Source organism: Lemur catta, chromosome 3 (assembly GCF_020740605.2).
Source record: "Lemur catta isolate mLemCat1 chromosome 3, mLemCat1.pri, whole genome shotgun sequence".
NCBI classification, from domain to species: Eukaryota; Metazoa; Chordata; class Mammalia; order Primates; family Lemuridae; genus Lemur; species Lemur catta.
The window spans coordinates 76,863,342-76,882,842 of NC_059130.1; the positions used below are offsets into that span (position 1 = coordinate 76,863,342).

Here is a 19,501-nt window from a genome sequence, read left to right on the forward strand (position 1 = left end):
GCGCGGTGGCTCACACCTGTAATCCGGGTGGATCGCTCGAGGTCAGTAGTTCGAGACTGGCCTGAGCGAGACCCCGTCTCTACTAAAGAGAGAAATAAATTATCTGGACAACTAAAAAAATATATGTAGAAAAAAAATTAGCCAGGCATGGTGGCGCATGCCTGTAGTCCCAGCTACTCGGGAGGCTGAGGCAGTAGGATCGTTTAAGCCCAGGAGTTTGAGGTTGCTGTGAGCTAGGCTGACGCCACGGCACTCACTCTAGCCTGGGCAACACAGCGAGACTCTGTCTCAAAAAAAAAAAAAAAAAAGAATGAAAAGAAAAGGGCCTTACAGACACTGAGGTGCTGCAGGGTGCAGGCCTGTCTGCTCGCTGGCTTTTCAGGGCAGTTTTGTGTCTGGAACTGACCCTTGTCAGAGAGCCAGGGTGCCCCGCCCACACATTCCAGGTCCTCTTTGCCACATTTGGCTTTTTTTCCCCTTGCCTTGCAGGTTCTATTTCACCAACTGGCATGGGACCAATGACAATGAGCAGTCGGTGTGGCGACATTCTCCAAAGAAACAGAAAAACGGCTACGAGAAGAAAAAGGTTCCAGATGCAACCCCTCTCCTTGACGCCAGCTCGCTGGAATATCTGTTTGCTCAGGTAGGAAGAGGGCTCAGGAGAAGCAGCAATGTGTGGGGTGGGTGAGGCATTGTAGAGCCCAGCTTCCCTGGTGCAGCTGAGCTTGGTGGTGCTGGGAGGCTTTATGGCCTGTTCTGTGGAAGTTCTTGCCGCACCTGGGCTTGCCTAAGTGAGGAGGTGGAAGCCAGCAATTCAGCGTCGCAGGGGGCCGTTACCCAGCTGTGGGTTTTCCAGGCTTCACCTCCCTCCTATTCCTTTCTTTTCCCCTCACCTCCTACCATTGTACTTTCCATCTGTAGCAACTTGTGGTCAGGGGTGAGAGGGAAGCTGTAATTGAGGGAAGGTAGGGTTCAGTGGGGCCAACAAAGGCCCTTCTCAATCATAGTATCATCTGGGGAAGAAGGAGGTGACCACTCTGAGTCACAGTGGTAGTAGGGTGGAAAGATTACACACTAGAAAAAAGCCAAAAGAGAAGTTAGAATCACCTAAAATTACATTGTTCTCAGACAACTAACATTTTTGGTAATATGCTTCCTGAATTTTAACATGCAGATTTATACTATGTATTATGTAGGTTTTGAAAATATCTTGCTGTTCATTTTGTTTTATAAACTGCTTTTGTATTCATCGTATTGTTCAGCCTTCACATGTCAATTAGGAATACTGCTCTTTGTTGTTTTAGTGACTTCATGACAATTCATTTACTGGGCAGATTCTTACTGGGTGTCTGTGTCCTGTCTGCCTCAGGCGCTTACACTGGCTAAGGAGCTGGAAGTCCTGGGGTGGACGAGGCAGACGTGGTCTCTGCACGCATCAGATGCATCGTCAGGGTAGAAAGAAAACAGGCACAGAAAATGATAGGTAGATAATGCATAAGAAATTGTGAGAAGTGCTCTGGGGGGGAAGGCTTTGTGATACAGAATATGGGAGGGGTTTGAATGGTAAGAACTAATTTAAATAGCGCCATCAGAGACCGTCTGTCTAAGGAGGTGCCATTTATAGTGAAGAATAAAAAGGAGCCTACAATTCTAAGACAGGAGTGGGAAAAGCATTTCTTCCATGTAGGGTTTCTCAGCAGCACTACTGACGTTCTGGGCTAGATAATCCTCTGTTGTGATGAGCTGCCCTGCGCATGGTAGGGTGTTTGCCAGCACCCCCAGCCTCCACCCACTAGATGCCAGTAGCACTCTGTCCCTGCTTGTGGCAACCAAAAGTGTCTTCAGACATTGCCAGCTCTCTGCTCGGCTCCAGATGAAATGGTCTGCTGTGGCGGGAACAGAATGTGGGAAGGCCTTCAGGCGGTGGGGCTGAGAGGAGAGGCCCTGGAGCTGCGGAACAAGAGGAGGGTGCTGAGGAGTGAGGCTGGCGAGACGGGGCAGGTCACACAGAGCCTCCTAAGAGCTGCAAGGGGGGATGTTTTCACCCTGAGTGCAGCGGGAAGCCATTCGAAAGGCTTGATTTTATTTCTTTTAAGTAGATGATGATTTCTTGTTATATGTCAATTAAACACCTCACCTATGTGGAATGTAGATTTGTGCGGGGTGCAAGAGTACACTCCAAACATACCAACTGAGAGTCTGCGACAGTGTTTCTAATGAGAGAAAATGCTAGTTTGGCTCAGTGTAGTAGCAAGTGGCATTGGAGAAAAATGGGTAGATCTGCCATTACTTTAGAAGATAGAATTGAAATAATGCACTGTTGGGTTGGATGTGGAAGGTGAGAGAATTTGAGGAATCAAAGATGATTTCTAGGTTTTTGTTTGGGCAATGTTGCATAGATAATGGAGTTATTCCCTACAGAGGGAAGGCTGGGAGGAAGAGGCTAGGGAAGGGCTAGAAACTAGGAGTTCTCTTCTGGAGATGGCTGTGTGACAGGAGTGGAGATTTCAAGTAGGAAATTGAGGAATGAGGCTGGAGTCCAAAGGAAAAGCTATCATTTAACTAGTCACCTGTTCCTGGACATTTTTGGTTTTTCTCAAGTTTTCTCTGTTATGCTATCACTCTGTAATCTGTTATAAACAACTATGTATATATGTGTTTATGTACATATTCTATTTATTATTTCCTTAAGATATACTTTTACTCGTGTAATTTTTATGTCATAGTTATATGCCATTGTAGACCTTAGTTACTGATGGTGCATTCTCCGCATCCTATACATATACCTTAGAACTGGTCTCAGAGACTATAGAGAAGTGAGAGAATGCACAGCCCTGGGCACATACTATGTGGAAAAAATAAAATGATCTGGCCATTTTCAGATTGATCTTTTTGAATTCAACTTCCCGTTTTTATGTACCCATATCTGAGATTTATTCTTTTACCTTTCTTGGGAGCAGAGGTGTAAAGGAAGAGTGTACCCTACTTCAAGAGATAAGATTTGCATTAAAATCTGACCTTTTGGAGGCTCAGGAATGAGTTACTTGAGGTAGCGGTACAGTGAGTGTTTACAGAAAATCACAACCAAACAGAACAGTTTCAGGTTGTGTCCTGCTTCTCATGCATTGCTGTTAAAGTTCATTGTTCCTCAGAAGTTTGTGGAACTGGTCAGTGGCCTTTCCTCACCTGAGAGAAGCAAGAAGTCTTGTCATGGAAAGAAGGGGAACTGTAGCAATGACAGCTCTCTCTCTAAAACCCGTTACACTCAAGTCTCTTCAGGGGCAGTGAGTGCCCTCCTTGTGTAGGAACACCTCTCCCAGACTTGGTGTCTGTCCCTGCTCCAAGCTGGAGAGAGGCTGGAGAGTTCACAGCCCTCAGAGCTGTGTGTACTGTCAGTCGGTCGGCAAAGCCTGAGTGGGGCTGTAGCATGGTGCTGAACAACAGCGGCCCTGGAGTCGGGTCTAGGTTTAATCTCAGCCCCACCACTTACTAAGCCCCTGGCCCCTGTGGCTCTCTGTCCTTCCACTTGACTTGGGTTTTGTAACTACCTGGCATTAGATATTTCTATTCATTTATTCTGTTCTTTGTCCTTAGAATGGAATCTTTATGAGGTCAGGAGCGAACGTGGTTTAGTTTATTGCTGTGTCCCTAGCATCTAGGATGACACCTGGCCCCGGAGTTAGTTCTCAGTAATTACCACATGGACGACTGACTGACTGGGATGATTTAACCTGTTGGTGCTTTAGATTCCTCATCCATTAGGCAGAGGTGACGATGTTAGCATCTGCCTCAGAGGGGCTGTTGTATGGATTAGATGACATAATAAATGAAGGGAACCCAGTGTGATGTCTGGCCCTGAGGGTAGGGTCTAATCAGTGGGAGCCAGTGTTGACCTTGCTGTCACCACTCTGTACAAGGCAGGGGTGGGCATTGCTGTTAGCCTTGTTTTAGAGCCCCCGTTGGCTTCTGGAGTGCTGTGCACCTCCGTCAGTGAGGGGGCCATCGTGGTGGTACATGTCACCACTGGAGACTTGAGCAGCAGATGTGGGAAGACGTACACGTGCCGGTGCTGCGCCGTGCGGTGTGGGTTCCTTCCCCGTTCTCTAGAGCTGGGTCAGAATGGGAGGCAGCGCCCTGTCAGCTCTATACCCAGCGCCGAGACGAGGCCATGTCAGTCTGTGTTTGTGGCATTAATGAATGATCTGGCTCTAGCCGGTTGTCACCTTCCCTTGCTCTGGCATGGATCAGGCCTAGGACACAGATTTTAGCATCCCTTACCTGGTGAAGGGGCTTCATGTATCTGTACTGTTCACCAGTACCTCACATAGTGCTCAGTGACTATTTGTTAAATAAATGAGTTAACCTAATAGAAACAGCTTCTGAGCCCCTTCATGTCCAGCTTTGTTGAAAAAGAGCTTTGATGCTGGAGAGCTGCCCACCTGCTGAGTCTCATTGCTGTGCCACTTTTCTAGGAAGCATCTGCCCATGTGGGGCCTGTCTCTCAAGATCAGAAACAGGGGTGGGCTCTTGAAACGTAAATGTTGGCTCAGTTTTTTTCACCTCTGCTCCAAAGGGACAGTATGATTTGGTGAAATGCCTGGCTCCCATTCGAGACCCCAAGACCGAGCAGGATGGCCATGACATTGAGAACGAGTGTCTGGGGATGGCCGTCCTGGCCATCTCACACTATGCCATGATGAAGAAGATGCAGCTGCCGGAACTGCCCAAGGATATCAGGTAACCCTTCCTGCTGGCTGAAGCATCGCTTGTGGTGATGGGTTGTTTTCACACGTTCTTATACATCTCAGTTTAATTATTGCTGGTGTTTGGCTGACCCCTGCTCTCTGCAAAACCCAAATCTTATTTAGAATATTTGTTACTTGTAGCACAATTATAATTTGATTTTGAATGTTTGCCAATAATCTCAGAAATTTGTACTAAGGTGAAATTTCTGGACTGGGGGTGCCAATCAAATCAGTGACCATGTCCCCTCCACTTTGCCGTTTACCCGTGTGGATGTTCCCATCTGTCACTGCATTTTTTCCTTGGTGCTGGACCCATCTTAAAATCCTTCTCAGTACAGCTCTACGAGCAGCTGTTACCATCCCCAGCCCGAATTCTCCAGGAATTCTAGTGGTTTACTAGAGAGTTGTTAATTCCGATGTGAGATTTGATCAACTGTTAAGAAAATTGTATTTACTTAAAAATATCATTTGAGATCAAGTCTTTGTGAAGGAATATTCAATCTTTGTAACTTCTGCCCATCTATGAAATCTAATAATTTTTTTCTCACCAGTGGGCTATGATTGTCACAGATGAAGACAATCTCACTTGGAGGAGATTATTCGTAGCTGCATTGTCTGTGATAGGCGGCAAGCATCTCCTCATAAGGTTACTTCCCGTTTCTCCTTGCCGTTGACCAGAGTCTAGAGCAGATCACAGGCAGCTCCTCAGTAACACAAGGACTGATTAGATACGTGCTGAGCTGCCACCTTCTCTTTTTCCTGTGGCCTTTCCTCTGGGCACTTACTCTTTAATTGTTCATGAGGCTAAAGTGAAAAATGACAGCTTTTCTCTAATTCTATTACATTAAAAGAAAAATTACAATATTTATTGAGGATAAATTCCAAACTTCACAGTTTTCCACTGTTGTGAAACCGTTGACGCAACAGGGATTCCCTGGGCCAGGTGCTGTCTCAGGCCCAGCAGGAACAAGCAGATCTGTGTCCCTATGTGGCCCGGCCCCGCCCCCACCCGGTGACCTTGTTTTTCCTTCCACAGGTATTCACGTTCCTCTTAAAACTGACTCCTGTTCTAGCAGTGGATCGGTTTCTTGAGATTTTGTTTGTCATAGATACTCCTCCATTAGCACCTGGATGGGTAACTAACCTTTCAGCTTGTTGATCCATTTAATAATATACCTGGGACATGTTCACATGGCAAACGCTACGTCTTTTGAACTTAGTTATTAGCCTTTGCATATTTTCCCCATTTTTTATTAAAAAAGTGATCTTTATTGAAGAGTTATAAATCAGACATGCAAGCAGGACATACAAAGCGTCTATAATCACACCAAGAGATAATTACTCTTGACACCTTTCAGACTGTTTTCTAACTGATGCTCAATCTTAATGCCAGTGGGTACATGTGTGTACTAATGTGCGCCAGGACAGTGAAACTAGCAAGCAAAAACACAGACGAGTCAATTTTTCATGATACCTGAAGGAATTCCCATTTCAGTGAAATGGGTGGACGCGTGTTTTGCTTTTCTCTCGGTCTTCTTACGATTATCATCCTCAGGGCTAACTCATCTAAGGTCCTCTGGGAGGATGTCCCCCTTTCTCCTTTGGCAACACATGGAAAGACGATTCATAGACTTAGATTTATTTCTAAATTATTTACTGTTAACCTGTGTATGAAAAAGAGATATATTTTCCTACCTTCTTTTAGCTACAAGCGATATATTCCAGAAACATTGAATAAGTCCATCAGACAGAGGAACCTTCTCACCAGGATGCGGATAAATAACGTTTTCAAGGATTTCCTAAAAGAATTTAACAACAAGACCATTTGTGACAGCAGCGTGTCAACGCATGACCTGAAGGTGAAATACCTGGCTACCCTGGAAACGTTGACAAAACATTATGGTGCTGAAATATTTGAGACCTCCATGTTACTGATTTCCTCAGAAAATGAGATGAATTGGTTTAATTCAAATGACAGTGGAAACGTCGTTTACTATGAAGTGATGGTGACTGGAAATCTTGGAATCCAGTGGAGGCAGAAACCAAATGTAAGTGGCTATTGGCAGTCAAAAGAGAACCCTGTGTCACATGGTGTCTGCTGCTCATTCTGCCGGGATTATCTGTTTGCATGTCCATCGCTCCCATAGGCTCGGTTTATTTAGAGTAGAGACCAGGTATCCTTCATCTTTTATTTTGTCCGTGTATCACAATGTCTAAAATAAATATTTGTTGAGTTCTGTGGGGAGACAGGGAAATATAATAACATATATAGTATGTAGTGATAACAGCAGAAATTTCCTGAGTGCTTATTTACCATGTGCCAAGTACTTTTATAAGTATTTTACAGGTATTACGCATTTATTTCTAAAAATAAAAAAAACCTTCAGGGGAAGTACTGCCATTATCTCCATTGTACAGATGGACACAAAGAGGCACGAAGAAGCTGAGAAAGTTGCCCAAGGTCATAACTAATAAACATGTGCCAAGAAATGAACTTAGGCCTCTGGCTCCATGAAATTGGCAAACTGATTTTGCATTACGAGGCTTCTGTATGAGGTGTTTGTTAGATGAGGCAATAGTGGTTTAAGAGCTTGGGTTTTAAGTCTGCATAGAGCTGGTTCAAATCCTGCCTTTACACCTTACAGTTACATGGCCTTGGGCAGGTTATTTCTCATATATCAGCTGTGTATTATGTGTCATATGAAGGTACTTACTATCTCTAACTCATAGGGTTGTTAAGAGAATGGAAAAGCATTTAGCACAAAGCTTTAATGTTGAACAAATTGTTAGAGCTGCTGTAATTATTACTATTATAAATAATAATGTTAAATGTGAGATTCATTTTCTCCTGTTTTGTTCTTATACTAAAATAGCAATGCCTAACACTGGGGGCTTTCTATGTAGTAGGTACTGTGTTAATAAGCACTTGTCTAACCTCAGAGAACCTTGTGAAGACGTAAGCTCTCCCTGTTGTACGGATGGGGAAATGGAGGCTCAAAGCAAAGACATAACTAGTTAAGTAACTGGCAGAGGTAGGAACTTAACCTAGATCTCTAGTCTCCAGGGCTCATGCTACACAAAATGTTTACACTTGTGCAGATATGTATTGGTCCATGTGTAGATTATTCAAGCATGGGATTCTGTCTTCTCTTGAAAATCTGGACTTGAGTACTGTTAAAAAGTCAAGATAATTGGTGGTAGAAGGAGAAAGCTCATGTTCTGTCCATTCATAATTGGGAAGAACGTGTTTTCTGTGTTGAAGCACGTAGAGTAGTCTGGAAATGAAGGGACCTGAACATAAGATGCATGTCTAGTGAGCAGTTATTTCCCTTCCTAAGTTTACATGCACATTGTATATTATGTAAAGAGTTTAGTCATTGTGCTCATTAGGGTCTCTTCCAGTTGTGAAAGCCCAAGATTCCCTGAGGGAACCCAATCCTTTGGTCCTAAACCCACAGGCGCCAGCTCCCCGATCCCTCTGTAGAGCCACGCAAGCTGGCTTTATCCTCCTTGGACCTAGGTCCTGTATCAGTTTGCCAGAAGCATTGACGTTTTACCAATGGAAAATGAGAAAGCCAACTTAACCCTGTCACTTTCATGTATCTTACCAGGTTGTTCCTTTTGAAAAGGAAAAAAATAAACTGAAGCGGAAAAAACTGGAAAATAAACACAAGAAGGATGAGGAGAAAAACAAAATCCGGGAAGAGTGGAACAATTTTTCTTACTTCCCTGAAATCACTCACATCGTCATAAAGGAATCTGTGGTCAACATTAACAAGCAGGACAACAAAAAAATGGTAATTTTGCTCCAGAAGCTCTTTAAGTCTGGATCTGGTGATGAGAGGGAGATGTTATTGAGGGCGCATGGTTCTCAGAGTTCTTGTCCCAAAGAGAAAAATCTGAGGATATTTCTGATTTAAGCCACAAGGTCTCCATCACTGAAGCATTGTCAGTGTCAGTTTTTAAGTTACGCTGGTACATTCTGGTGCCTTTCTTTGGTCTCAAAGATGTGAATCTGTCTTAGAGTTTGCTGCGCCTCCAAAGATATTTTACCATCAGTGTTTAATTCACAAAGCTAGTGAATTTGAAGGAAAAAACCAGCGAATGTCAGCGGTTTCTCCGAAGGGCTCCGTGCAGCCTGTCTGCTGAGCGGGCTGGGTCATCGGGGATGGGTGGGTGGGAATTCCCACTTTGCACTCCGCAGACTGTCGGGGGGCGGGGGGGGCACAGAGGCAGCCACAGCAGCAGTCCTTGCTGTGGTGTCAGGCACACCCAGGCGGCTCTCTCATGGAGGAAGGGGTATTCAGTCTCACTTCCTCCTTTTTGGTATCACTTGAGGACATGATCTAGACTGGCAGGCTAGTTTGGCAGGGGAAGTGGGAACTTTGCCAGAATAAACCTGTTCGTCCTGGGGGAGGTCACGGCTGACTGCACGTGGAAAGAATGGTCGTGAGATGGGGCAGTCTTATGGTGAGTGGAGTCACCACTGGAGAAGGGCCGTGTTCTGCTTAGAAGTGGGCAAATGCTGTCAAAACGATAACACTCAGTGCTGGGAAAAGAGCCTGGTGATGGGGGTGGGGCCAGATGGTCACTCGCTTACGTCCAGGGTAATTTGTATCTTTGGTAAAGCAGTTTGGCAACCTGTGTTAAAAGCCCATTTATATATCCCTCTGCTCAGGAATCTAGGGACTCTATTTTCTAGAAACAATGTGAGATGCAAGCAGTGGTTTGTGAATAAGAATATTCATTCTGGAAGTATTTACAGTGTCAGGATACTGAAAATAACCTAAATGTACAATTAATAGGAGAATGGGAAAATCAAAATTTGCCCGAGTAGTAGAATATTTTACAACTAAATTGTGGAATTTTTTATGATCTGGAAAAAATGCTTTTGTAAATGGAAAAAAGCAGATAATAAAACTTTACCTGTAGAATAGTACCAATTTTGTTTAAAAGATTTAAAATAGATATGCATGTACATACACATGCTCTTAGAAAAATAGTGGAATATTAACAGCTATTTATTTATGGTGGCATTATGAGTGGTTTTAATTTTCTTAGTCCCTCTCCCCCATCCATTCCCCCTGCCTTTTTTTTTTTTTTTTACAAATTAACATACATTAATTTTATCAGAAAAAATGTAAAAACAAAGTGAAGGGAGAAGTAGAAGAAACCAGGTAAATGTTAGCGGGGAGATGAAAAATGGAGGGAGAAAATAATCAGTGCTATTTATTGAGCTTACTATGGCTGTTAGGCCCTGCATTCCCTCCTGTGCCTGTGTTGTCTTATTTGGTCCTTACAAGAACCTTAGATGGAGGCATTTGGGCTCTATGTCACACGGGAGTCTGAGACTGATGAAGACGGGTAGAAACTTGTACAGGGTCACTCAGTAAGAAAGTGGCAAGCTTTGGGCAGTTCTGTTGGGCTCCTGCCTGTACTTTTTGCCTGTGTGGCTTTGGTTTCTAAGGCATCATCATCCCCCCGGGACCCCGAGGGAGTGAAGGGTTGGCATGTCTGTGATCTAGCTCCTCAGTGTGGCCAAACCCATGCTGAAGTTTGGGAGGAGGAGAAGGAGCTTTGATTCGCAAAATATTAAAGGGCAAAATGACACTTAAGAGTAACTCTTTCCATAGCACCAGAGACAAGAGAGGCTGGTGGCAGAGAGGAGAGGACCAGTGAAGGGGAAGGGGGTAGAGAGGAGGAGGAGAAGCAGCAAACAGCTGGTGCACCTCTCGTGAGCCTGCCCCATCCTGTCCTGGCTCACTGTCAGGTCTGGCACCTGGCAGGTGCACCCATCGTCTACATCAGAGCTCACCCTGGCCGCATGGGCCAGCGACTCTGCCAGCTACAGTGCTGTGTAGGGAACAGGAGGAAGGCAGGAAGAAAGAAATACCTGATTTCCTCATTTGTTTTTCTTTACAAACACTAGCCCTTACTATGTGCCAGTCACTTCCTATTCTGAGTACTTTACAAGTATCAACTCTTAATTTTCATATCAACCCCATGGGTGGGTATATTATTGTTCCCATTTTATAGAGATAGGAGCTGAGGCATAAACAGGTTAAGTAACCTGCCAAAGGTCAAACAGCTGTTAGGGTAAACCATTTGAAATTGCCAATATTTGACCTATAAAAATGGTGATTACATGTGCTTAAACCTAATAGCGGGTGGAGGTGCTGAGGTCTGAACCCAGAGTGGCTGGCTCAAGAGCCTGTGGGTTAGCCACTGCCCAATGCCGCCTCTTTAGTATCTCACGCCCCCATCGTCCCTTCCAGCCTTGGGGTTTCCAAGTCCTTTCATAAGGCAGTGCTTTGGCTGCTGGTCTTTCAGGAAGGCATGATGCCAGCATGTTACCAAATCATATCTTGATTTATCACTTCTCTCTGCATCTCCTTGGCAGCTCCTGTTTCTATTTAGACTTCTGCTCTCAGGAAACTTAAGTGCTTATGTGGTCTTGCTTACTGTGTGGCTGGATTAGGCGCTGCCCAAGCCAGCCCTGCCCCTTGTTCTAGAGCATCTTGAATTTGTTCTTGGGAGTATCTGCTGGTGGGTGTCAGGTCACACCTGAAAGGACGCTGCGTGCAGTCTTCTTCCTGCGGGCCATTCCTGTGGTGGCCTGCCCCTCTCACCTCCTGGGCTCACGGCCCCAGGGCATGCTTCCTTTGGCATTGCAGCTGTCACCAGGTCCCTGACCTTTCCTCTGACTGTGGTGGTTGTGTCCTCCCGCCCCTTGTCCTTCACTGGTCCTCTCCTCTCTGCCACCAGCCTCTCGTGTGTCTAGTGCTATGGAAAGAGTTACTCTTAAGTGTCATTTTGCCCTTCTCTGAAGGCTTAGGTGCTTTTTAATATTATTGTGAGTCAAAGCTCCAAACCATGGCTTTGCACTCATTAGGAAATGTTTTTGGTCGACTTCACGGTTCCTCTCGAATGGGCAGTCTCTGCTCAGGATCATTGATCCAGACCAAAAGTCCCTGTCTGTCTTCACCTCCAGGCGTTTCCCTGTACACCTTCCTTCGTGGAAATTCCCTCCCTCTTCCCAGTCTGAGTCAGACTCGCTGCCTTCTCCAAACCCTCTGAGGTCCCTGGACTTAACCTAGCAACCTCATCATTGTGCCTGGACTGTACTCAGATTAAAACCCAGAAGTTTAACCTTCGAGACCAACTCTGCTATGAGACGAAGCACCTGTGCCTGTTGCCCTTCCCATAAAGCAGGAATAATGGTGACTCAGTGGGACGTCATTCAGTGCCGAGACCAGGCTCACACTCTCTGCTCCTCCCGCCTCCACTTTTACACCTGCCACCTTGGTTCAGGCGGCCTCCTGCCCGGACCCAGGGGACGGCTTCCCCACGGGGCTGCCTACCTCCCACGCCCCCATCACACACAGACTCAATGTGCCTCGACTGACAGTTCTGAGGTAGTAGCTGGGAAAGTGTGAAGTCCTTTGTAAATGCAAGGGGTATAGTTAGTACCAACAAAAAGGTTTTCCCTGTGGGGTTTCCATTCTGTTTTAAATACCTTCTCACTGTGTACCTCCCCATAGAGTCGGCTGCTTAAGATGACAGACACATGCTATAACCGTGGGAACCTCTCTCCCCCCAGGAACTGAAGCTCTCTTCCCACGAGGAGGCCTTGTCCTTTGTGTCCCTGGTAGACGGCTACTTCCGGCTCACAGCAGACGCCCACCATTACCTCTGCACCGATGTGGCTCCCCCGCTGATCGTCCACAACATTCAGAACGGCTGTCATGGCCCAATCTGGTTGGTTCTAGAACCTTTTTATTTGCTGTTGGTGTGAAAAGAGCCCATGTTTTAATGATAGGCAGTGTGGCCTCTTCAGACCCTGGTGGCGGCAGTCGTTGAGGTTGGGGCCAGTTGACCCTGCTGGCTCGGACTTACTGGGTGTCCTCTTCTTCTCCTGCTGCCCAGGGTCTGGTCAGGCCTTCCTGCCATCTCCTACCCTGTTCCCTGCAGCAGCCGCTCAGCTCTCCTCCTTTACTGGCATCTCTCCTCCTCGTTTAACACCATTACCTCTCCATAGCTGACCGAAAAGTGCTGCACTTCCTCACCCCCTGCTGTGTCAAACTCCGTGGGCCATTCAAGAAAGATAGGACACCAATCTCGGCCTCAGACAGTGTAGTGAAGGACATCCTCAGGCAGCTTGTCCTAAAGTGCCAGATGCACAGTGGAGACCATGGGGTGACACAGCCCTACGGCCGGAAGGGGCTGTGTGGGATGTTTTGGCTCACGTGCATCTCAGAACTGGCAGGCTGTGCTCAAATGCCTCCGGTGACAGGGCGCTTGGTACTGCACGAGGCAGCCAGTGGGTTGTAGCTCTCACCATGGCAGAGGCTCATGCCTTTCCGATGTGAAGCTGTAGTCGGCTTCTCTGTAAATTCTGCCTGCTCATCTGCATTCTGCCTTTTGAGACAAGGCTTCCACTGACGACTTCTTACAGGTGACTGCCCTTCAGGTCAAGGAAAACAGCTGCTGGGTTTCTTCCGAGTCTCTCTTTCCAGACCACAGTATATCTGGTGGAGCATCTTTTCAGCTGCCTTCCACGTGGGCTTTTCACCTTCCTCCCTATCCCGGCTACCTTGTGGGCAGGTAGCTGGTAGCAGTGTGGTCCCTGACCCGAAGAGGCATACAGCCTGGTGGGGAGACAATTGCAGAGTAAGGGCTTGAGCATAGAAAAGCACCTTCCTCCAGTGTCCTGGTTGTGCTTCAGGGCCCTGGCACTGGCTTCGCCCTTGGCACGGAATGCCCTTCCTCTAGCATCTGCTCAGCCCTCTTCCGTCAGGTGTCAGTCAGATAGCACCGTGGCTGCAAAGCCTTCCCTGGCCAGCTTCCGTAAAATAGCACTTCCTCCCCTCTCCATCCCACCCTCTCTGGCCACTTCACTCTGCTTTATTTTTCTTCAGTGCCAATTATTCCCTTCTGACATACTATGTTTATTTACATAACATAACATTTGTTTCTGGTCTGCCTACCCTTACCTCCCGGCATACAGGCTTCACGTAGGGAGGGGCGGGGTCTGCATCGCTCACGGCTTTCCTCAGCACCCACTCGGGGCCCGGTGCATCCCAGTAGCATGTGGTGAATGAGTGCATATCTCACGTGTGGTGGGAGGCTGAGACTCATTGCCTGAGGAGCCTTCTCAGAGTGGCAGCATGTAAATCGGATTGAACTTTGAAGGATCCGTGTTGGCTTGCCAGATTTAAAGAGGGGAAGGGGTATCTCTGATGAGGGGATCAGCATGTACAAAGGTGTGGAGGGTTCAGAGACCACGGAGCCGCTGGAAAGCACTTAATGTCTCTGTCTTAGAACAAAGGTCACATCAGCCGCCTTTTACCAAGTAAGCAGCACTCACTGGGTGCTGGTAGCCTCGTACGTGGATTTATTTAGCCAGCGTTCACTGCCCTCTGTGTGGCAGAACTCACTGGTCTTGGGACACAGAGAAGTGTGAGACAGGCCTGTTCCCCGCCAGCATCGTTCCTCATTGACTTATTCATTTCACGTGGAATTTACCGAGCACCTACTATGAGCCAGGGGGATATAACAACAAATAAAATAGCCTCAAATTCCTGCCTCCATGAGGCTCGTGCTCCAGTTGGGCTGGCGGGGGATGGTGGGGGAGGGGTGGGGTGGGGTGAGACCCCCACCACTGCACCACCATTGGCAGCCCCTCATCACCAGCCGTGGGGGCGGCTCCTCTGGCTGGAGCCGGAGACAGCATCCTTGGGGAACGTGGGGGTAAGCCGGGCTCAGTGCCTTGGGCAGCAGGCTGAGTCCTTTCTAGACCTTGGAGATGCCGTCTGTCCCAGGCTGCTCTGGGTTTCCACGTGTCTCCCGTATCACACCAGAGGTCTTAGGATCCAGGCAGGTGATGTGATGGGGCCTTGAGGCACTCAGGGAAGTTGCTATATCCCAGGTGTTTAAAGTGCTGTTTGACGTGAGCTCTTTCTCCCTTCGCCTGCTTCTCTCTCTAGCACAGAATATGCCATCAATAAATTGCGGCAAGAAGGAAGCGAGGAGGGGATGTACGTGCTCAGGTGGAGCTGCACCGACTTTGACAACATCCTCATGACCGTCACCTGCTTTGAGAGGTCTGAGGTCAGTCAGGAGACTGGCGTGGGCCAGGCCATGTGGCCACAGGGCTCCGGTGCTGCTGCAGAGAGTGTGTGGTCCTGCCGCCGGGGGTCCAGTGCAGCTGCTGGACGTTTGGCCCTTGGCAGGGTGGGGGTGGGAAGCCGGGGTCTCTGAGAAGAGCCCTTGGAGGGCTGGCAAGGGCACCTGCTCTCACCGAGGAGACTGCCCCTGAGCAGTGGGACCCCTGTGTCATCTCTCCCTGGGGCCCTTTCTTCCTTCCAGGGACCCATGGCAGGGATCCATTGTGGCTCTGGAAGGTAGAACGTGGCCAGAAAAGCAATTCACACCAAATACTTGTGAAGTTTAGTATAATTATTTAGAGTGGTTTCTTTTAGACTCAGTGTCAAAAAAATTCATCACACACCCAGAGCTGTGTCTGTCTGCACCAGTGCCCAGGATGCCACCTCATCAGTGTGGCCTAACAGTTCTTTCTAAATGTCAGCTTCAGACAAATTGCCATCCCGTGTTTTGACAGTGAATAGAGGTGTCTGTTGCTGGAAGCTGGGCATGATGGGAGAGCAGTCCTGGAGCCTAAGATACAAGCCAGGGTCGTTGACTTTGCCTCACTAGGCCACAGATGCCTTTTTATTCATGTAGTATTTTTGTAAGTGGAATATTTTAAAAGACAATTTTACAGAGTTAGCCTACATAAATACACTAGCTTTGGTTGGGCTCGAAGGAACTGGGCGAACTGAGTCCAGGAGGGGCCTTTGAGATGGAGGTCGGAGCGTTAGCATACCGTGGAGCTCAGACACAGAAGGAAAAGTACTAGAGAGCCCCTGGGAACGGGGCTCGGTCAAGACTGGGAGGAGGAAACGCCCAAGGAACTCAGCGCTCCCAGTGTCCCGGGGAAGCCGTGCCAGGGACACCGCAGCCTGCCCGGGCCGCCCTGTGTGGCTGGGCCTCAGGGCTCGTGTGGGCTCACTGGCTCAGAACCTGCCAGGCCTGCTGCCTTCACAGGGGGCTTGGCCTCTTTAGGCATCGGTCTTTGCAGGATGTTTGATATTTTTTGTGATGATGAGACAGCCCAGCCGCCTCCTGAGGTGGAGTTGACCTGTGCCATACCAGGAGTGTCTGGGAGTCAGTAGGCCAGCCTACGTGACGTCAGATTACGTGGAGAAGGTAGCAGTCACAGAGATGGTTACTCCTTCTGCCTGCTTCAGCTCACCAGGCACTGTGCGAAGCACGTTACCTGCATGTTCTTGTTCAAACCTTGTGACAGCCGTATGAGACAGGTGATATTATCCCATTGTACAGACGAAGTAACAGATTTGACTGTCATGTCCCAGTTTACGCCTTAAGTAAGTCTTTCTGGCCCTGATCCTTAACTATTAAAATAGTTTACTTTGTACAGAAAGGGCCCGTGAGGGAAACCTTCTGCTTATACCTGCTTTCTGTGGCACCACCGAGCCCTGAACCTGGACCAGACAGCTGAATGCCAGCCCCCAATGCGATTCTCCTCAAATGGATGCATGTTCTGGAAGGGCTCAGTTTGAGGGAGTTCCTGGATAAATGTTGCTATCAGAATTATTATTTTGTACATAATATTTACTAGACTTTATAAAGTACTAAGTTTTTCAGTGCACCATGTGATATAATCACAGGAATGATCCCATGAGGTTAGTATTTTCATGAACTTCATCTGACAGGTCAGAACAGAAACCAGGTGATGCTTTTGTAGAAATAAGTGCTCTGTAGTATTAACTGCCTTGTATCAGTGCCTTCGCCAGGACTCCCTTTTCTTATTTATTCGTTGGTTGGTTGGTTGGTTTATTGATGAAAAACTTTTAAATTTTGAATAATCTAAAATTTACAGAAATGTTACAGAGATAGTGGAAAAGTTCTATGCACTCTTCGCTCAGCTTCCCCCAAAGCCAACTGCTTATATACCCACAGTTCCTTTGCCCGGCTCCGTTGTTAAACGAGCGCTTTCTGGTCCTTTTCTGAATGGCAGGTGCTGGGCGGCCAGAAGCAGTTCAAGAACTTCCAGATCGAGGTGCGCAAGGGCCGCTACAGCCTGCACGGCTCAGACCGCAGCTTCCCCAGCCTGGAGGACCTCATGAGCCACCTCAAGAAGCAGATCCTGCGCACGGACAACATCAGCTTCGTGCTGAAGCGCTGCTGCCAGCCCAAGCCCCGAGGTTCGTCTCCCTGTGCCTCGTGGTGACATGCCGAGACCAGACTGACCAACATATGCTGGCTAGTTTAAACAAAGTGGCCCCGTCCTCCTGTTTCTGGGTATTTTCATTGAGTTTTACTATACTCTGTCCGTAACTCAAATACCATTCCTTGAATATCAGCATTTTCCATAGAGAAGACATACCCTTTGCTCAGCGTCTCAGGCTGCAGAAGGAGGCATGTTCAGAATTAGTAAGCGGAAAATTACTTCTTCTTTAAGATAAAATGTCTTCAGAACTCTCTTGTCATTAGTTTATTTTTCTGAGAAGTGTTTGGGGCATCTTTTGTGGGCCAAGAACTATGTTAGATGCGAAGAGTCAGAAATGCATAAGACCCGGTCCCTGCGCTCTATTTCCAGTCTACTGCAGAGCATGTTCCAGGTAAATGAGGTCACCGCAGTGTGTGATGGGTATTTTAACCAACTCTTACATATCGTACCTCAAGGTCAAAAAGAAAAGCATGGTCACGATCCCTGAGTCACAGGGCATGGGAGGCCGCAAGGAGGAGGCAGCTCTTGAGCAGAGTATCAGAAGATGACCGGGAGGTTGCCAGTGAGGTCAGGGTGTCCCAGCAGAGCCGAGAGCACACGCAGGACAAGGCAGCAGGCACAAGCTGGGGCTGCAGGGAAGGGGGGGTGAGGCTGGGGCTAGGATTTGGAGCATGGGGGCCTTGGGTGCCACGCACCAGAGCTGGGACTTTAACCTGCAGGCAGTGGGGTCCATAGGAGCATCACGGAGTGCAGTGGAGACATGGGACAAAGGACTCAGCTGCTCTATTTTAAGCACCAGGAATGGTGTCATTGATGTCCTGCAAGTTCATCGCCTCTTAGAATGTGAGGACTGGAAGGACACATAGGGGTCACACAGTCTGGTGCCTCACTTTATAGATGAGAAAACTAAGGCCCAGAACAGTGACATGGGTCTCATTGAGGGTCAGGGTCAAAGAGGGGTTTGAGTCAGGTGTAACCTGAATGCCAGATCTCTTGGGTCTTGGTTTTTTTGATGTTCCTTCACCTGAAAATGCCGCCCTGCACGCATCAGCTCCTTCCCTAGCAGGGGTCAGGCCTCAGCAAAGGGCAGCACGGTTGTTCCTGAGGCCCTAGGACATGTCAGAAGATACTCCGAGGAGTGTCTTTCTCCGAGACACGTCTTGTTCTACGGGCCTGCATCTGTGAGTCTCTACGCCCGGAGTGGGCGGTGGCAGCAGCGCCAGGACAGCAGGGGGCCTGGATTCTTGATGCTGGAATCACATTTTGGTCTCTCAGCAAGGGGCTCGTTCCTGAATGTGGTGAAAGAGGAAGGGCTTGAGTTCTTGTTGATCAGATAGGGTTTCCTGCCAGCCTCAGAGAGTAACTGCAGCCTTTGTTATTATGCTTGAAGATTTTCCGCAAAAGTAAAAACACATCTGTCACTTGGCCATGAGAACTCGGCATGAGTTAGAACCTTAAAGCCCAATAACTCTGTTTACTCACGTCATCTCTCCCTGCAGACACTAGAAGCAGTTTTTACTTTCGTAGGGGTTGGTGGTCTCTGGGTGAGGCCAGAGAAGGGAGAAGAGAGACACGGGAAGAAAGATGGTGGTGGCAGGTTGGAGCCGGGGCAGGACTGCTTCGCAGGCTGGATGGGTGGTCTCTGCCATAGATGCTGCCCCTCCTACCCCGGGCCTGGGGAGCCAGTGGCTGAGGAGGGGGACGCACAGGAACAGGGCTGGACCCCTGTTGAGGCTCCTGGAACTCTATGGCAAGTTAATGTGGCCCTTCCCACTCAATTGTGAACTCTTGAGACAGGCTGTGGGTCTCACTCTCCACTCCGCGACTCATGGGAAGGACAGTGCCCCACACAGAATCGGCCCTCAGTAACACCTGTCAAGTGAATAACTGTAGTAGTTACTCGCTGCCATTATTGGTGGGTACCTGCTATGTCCTGGGCCGTTTACATGCGTGTTTCTTTTCTTTCATCTACACAGCCCTCTTGTAGGTATTATGATAGTGAGGAAATTGAGGCTCAGAGAGGTTAAGTGACTTGCTCAAGGCCACACAGCTAGTAGTAACAGTATTAGGTATAGTAATAGTAGCAATTAATAATAATAATAATGGCTGCTATCATGTGAGTAATGCTTACAGTTTGCCAGGCACTGTTTGAAGATCTTTCATGCTTGAAGTTATTTAACCCTCAGAACAACCCAGAGTTATGTTATTATCCCCATTATACTTGCCCAGGATCACTTAGGTAGAAGAAAAGTGGGGATTTGAACTCACATTGTCTGGCTCCAAGTCCAGTGATTATTTTTTTTTCCCTTTACATCACACTGTTTTTGCAAAAGTGCAGCCAGCAGCCTAAGACCCCTGGGCAAGGCCGGTTCTCCTGCCCTTGGGAGGGAAGGGAGGGGAGAGTAAGAACGAGGCTCCTTGAAGCCCCCTGTCTTCCCCCTGC

At 47.8% G+C, this 19,501-nt stretch overlaps 1 protein-coding gene across 1 annotated transcript in view; it reads left to right on the forward strand.

Moving 5' to 3' along the window:
- The window catches only part of JAK1 (Janus kinase 1), a 119,610-nt gene that overhangs the window by 80,140 nt on the left and 19,969 nt on the right, over window positions 1-19,501 (forward strand). Inside the window, exons 5-11 of the mRNA XM_045547834.1 lie at window positions 490-643; window positions 4,574-4,737; window positions 6,451-6,793; window positions 8,357-8,542; window positions 12,346-12,503; window positions 14,732-14,855; window positions 16,846-17,032. Of these exons, the coding sequence (XP_045403790.1) occupies window positions 490-643; window positions 4,574-4,737; window positions 6,451-6,793; window positions 8,357-8,542; window positions 12,346-12,503; window positions 14,732-14,855; window positions 16,846-17,032 (1,316 nt within the window). The remainder of the gene's footprint in view (window positions 1-489; window positions 644-4,573; window positions 4,738-6,450; window positions 6,794-8,356; window positions 8,543-12,345; window positions 12,504-14,731; window positions 14,856-16,845; window positions 17,033-19,501) is intronic.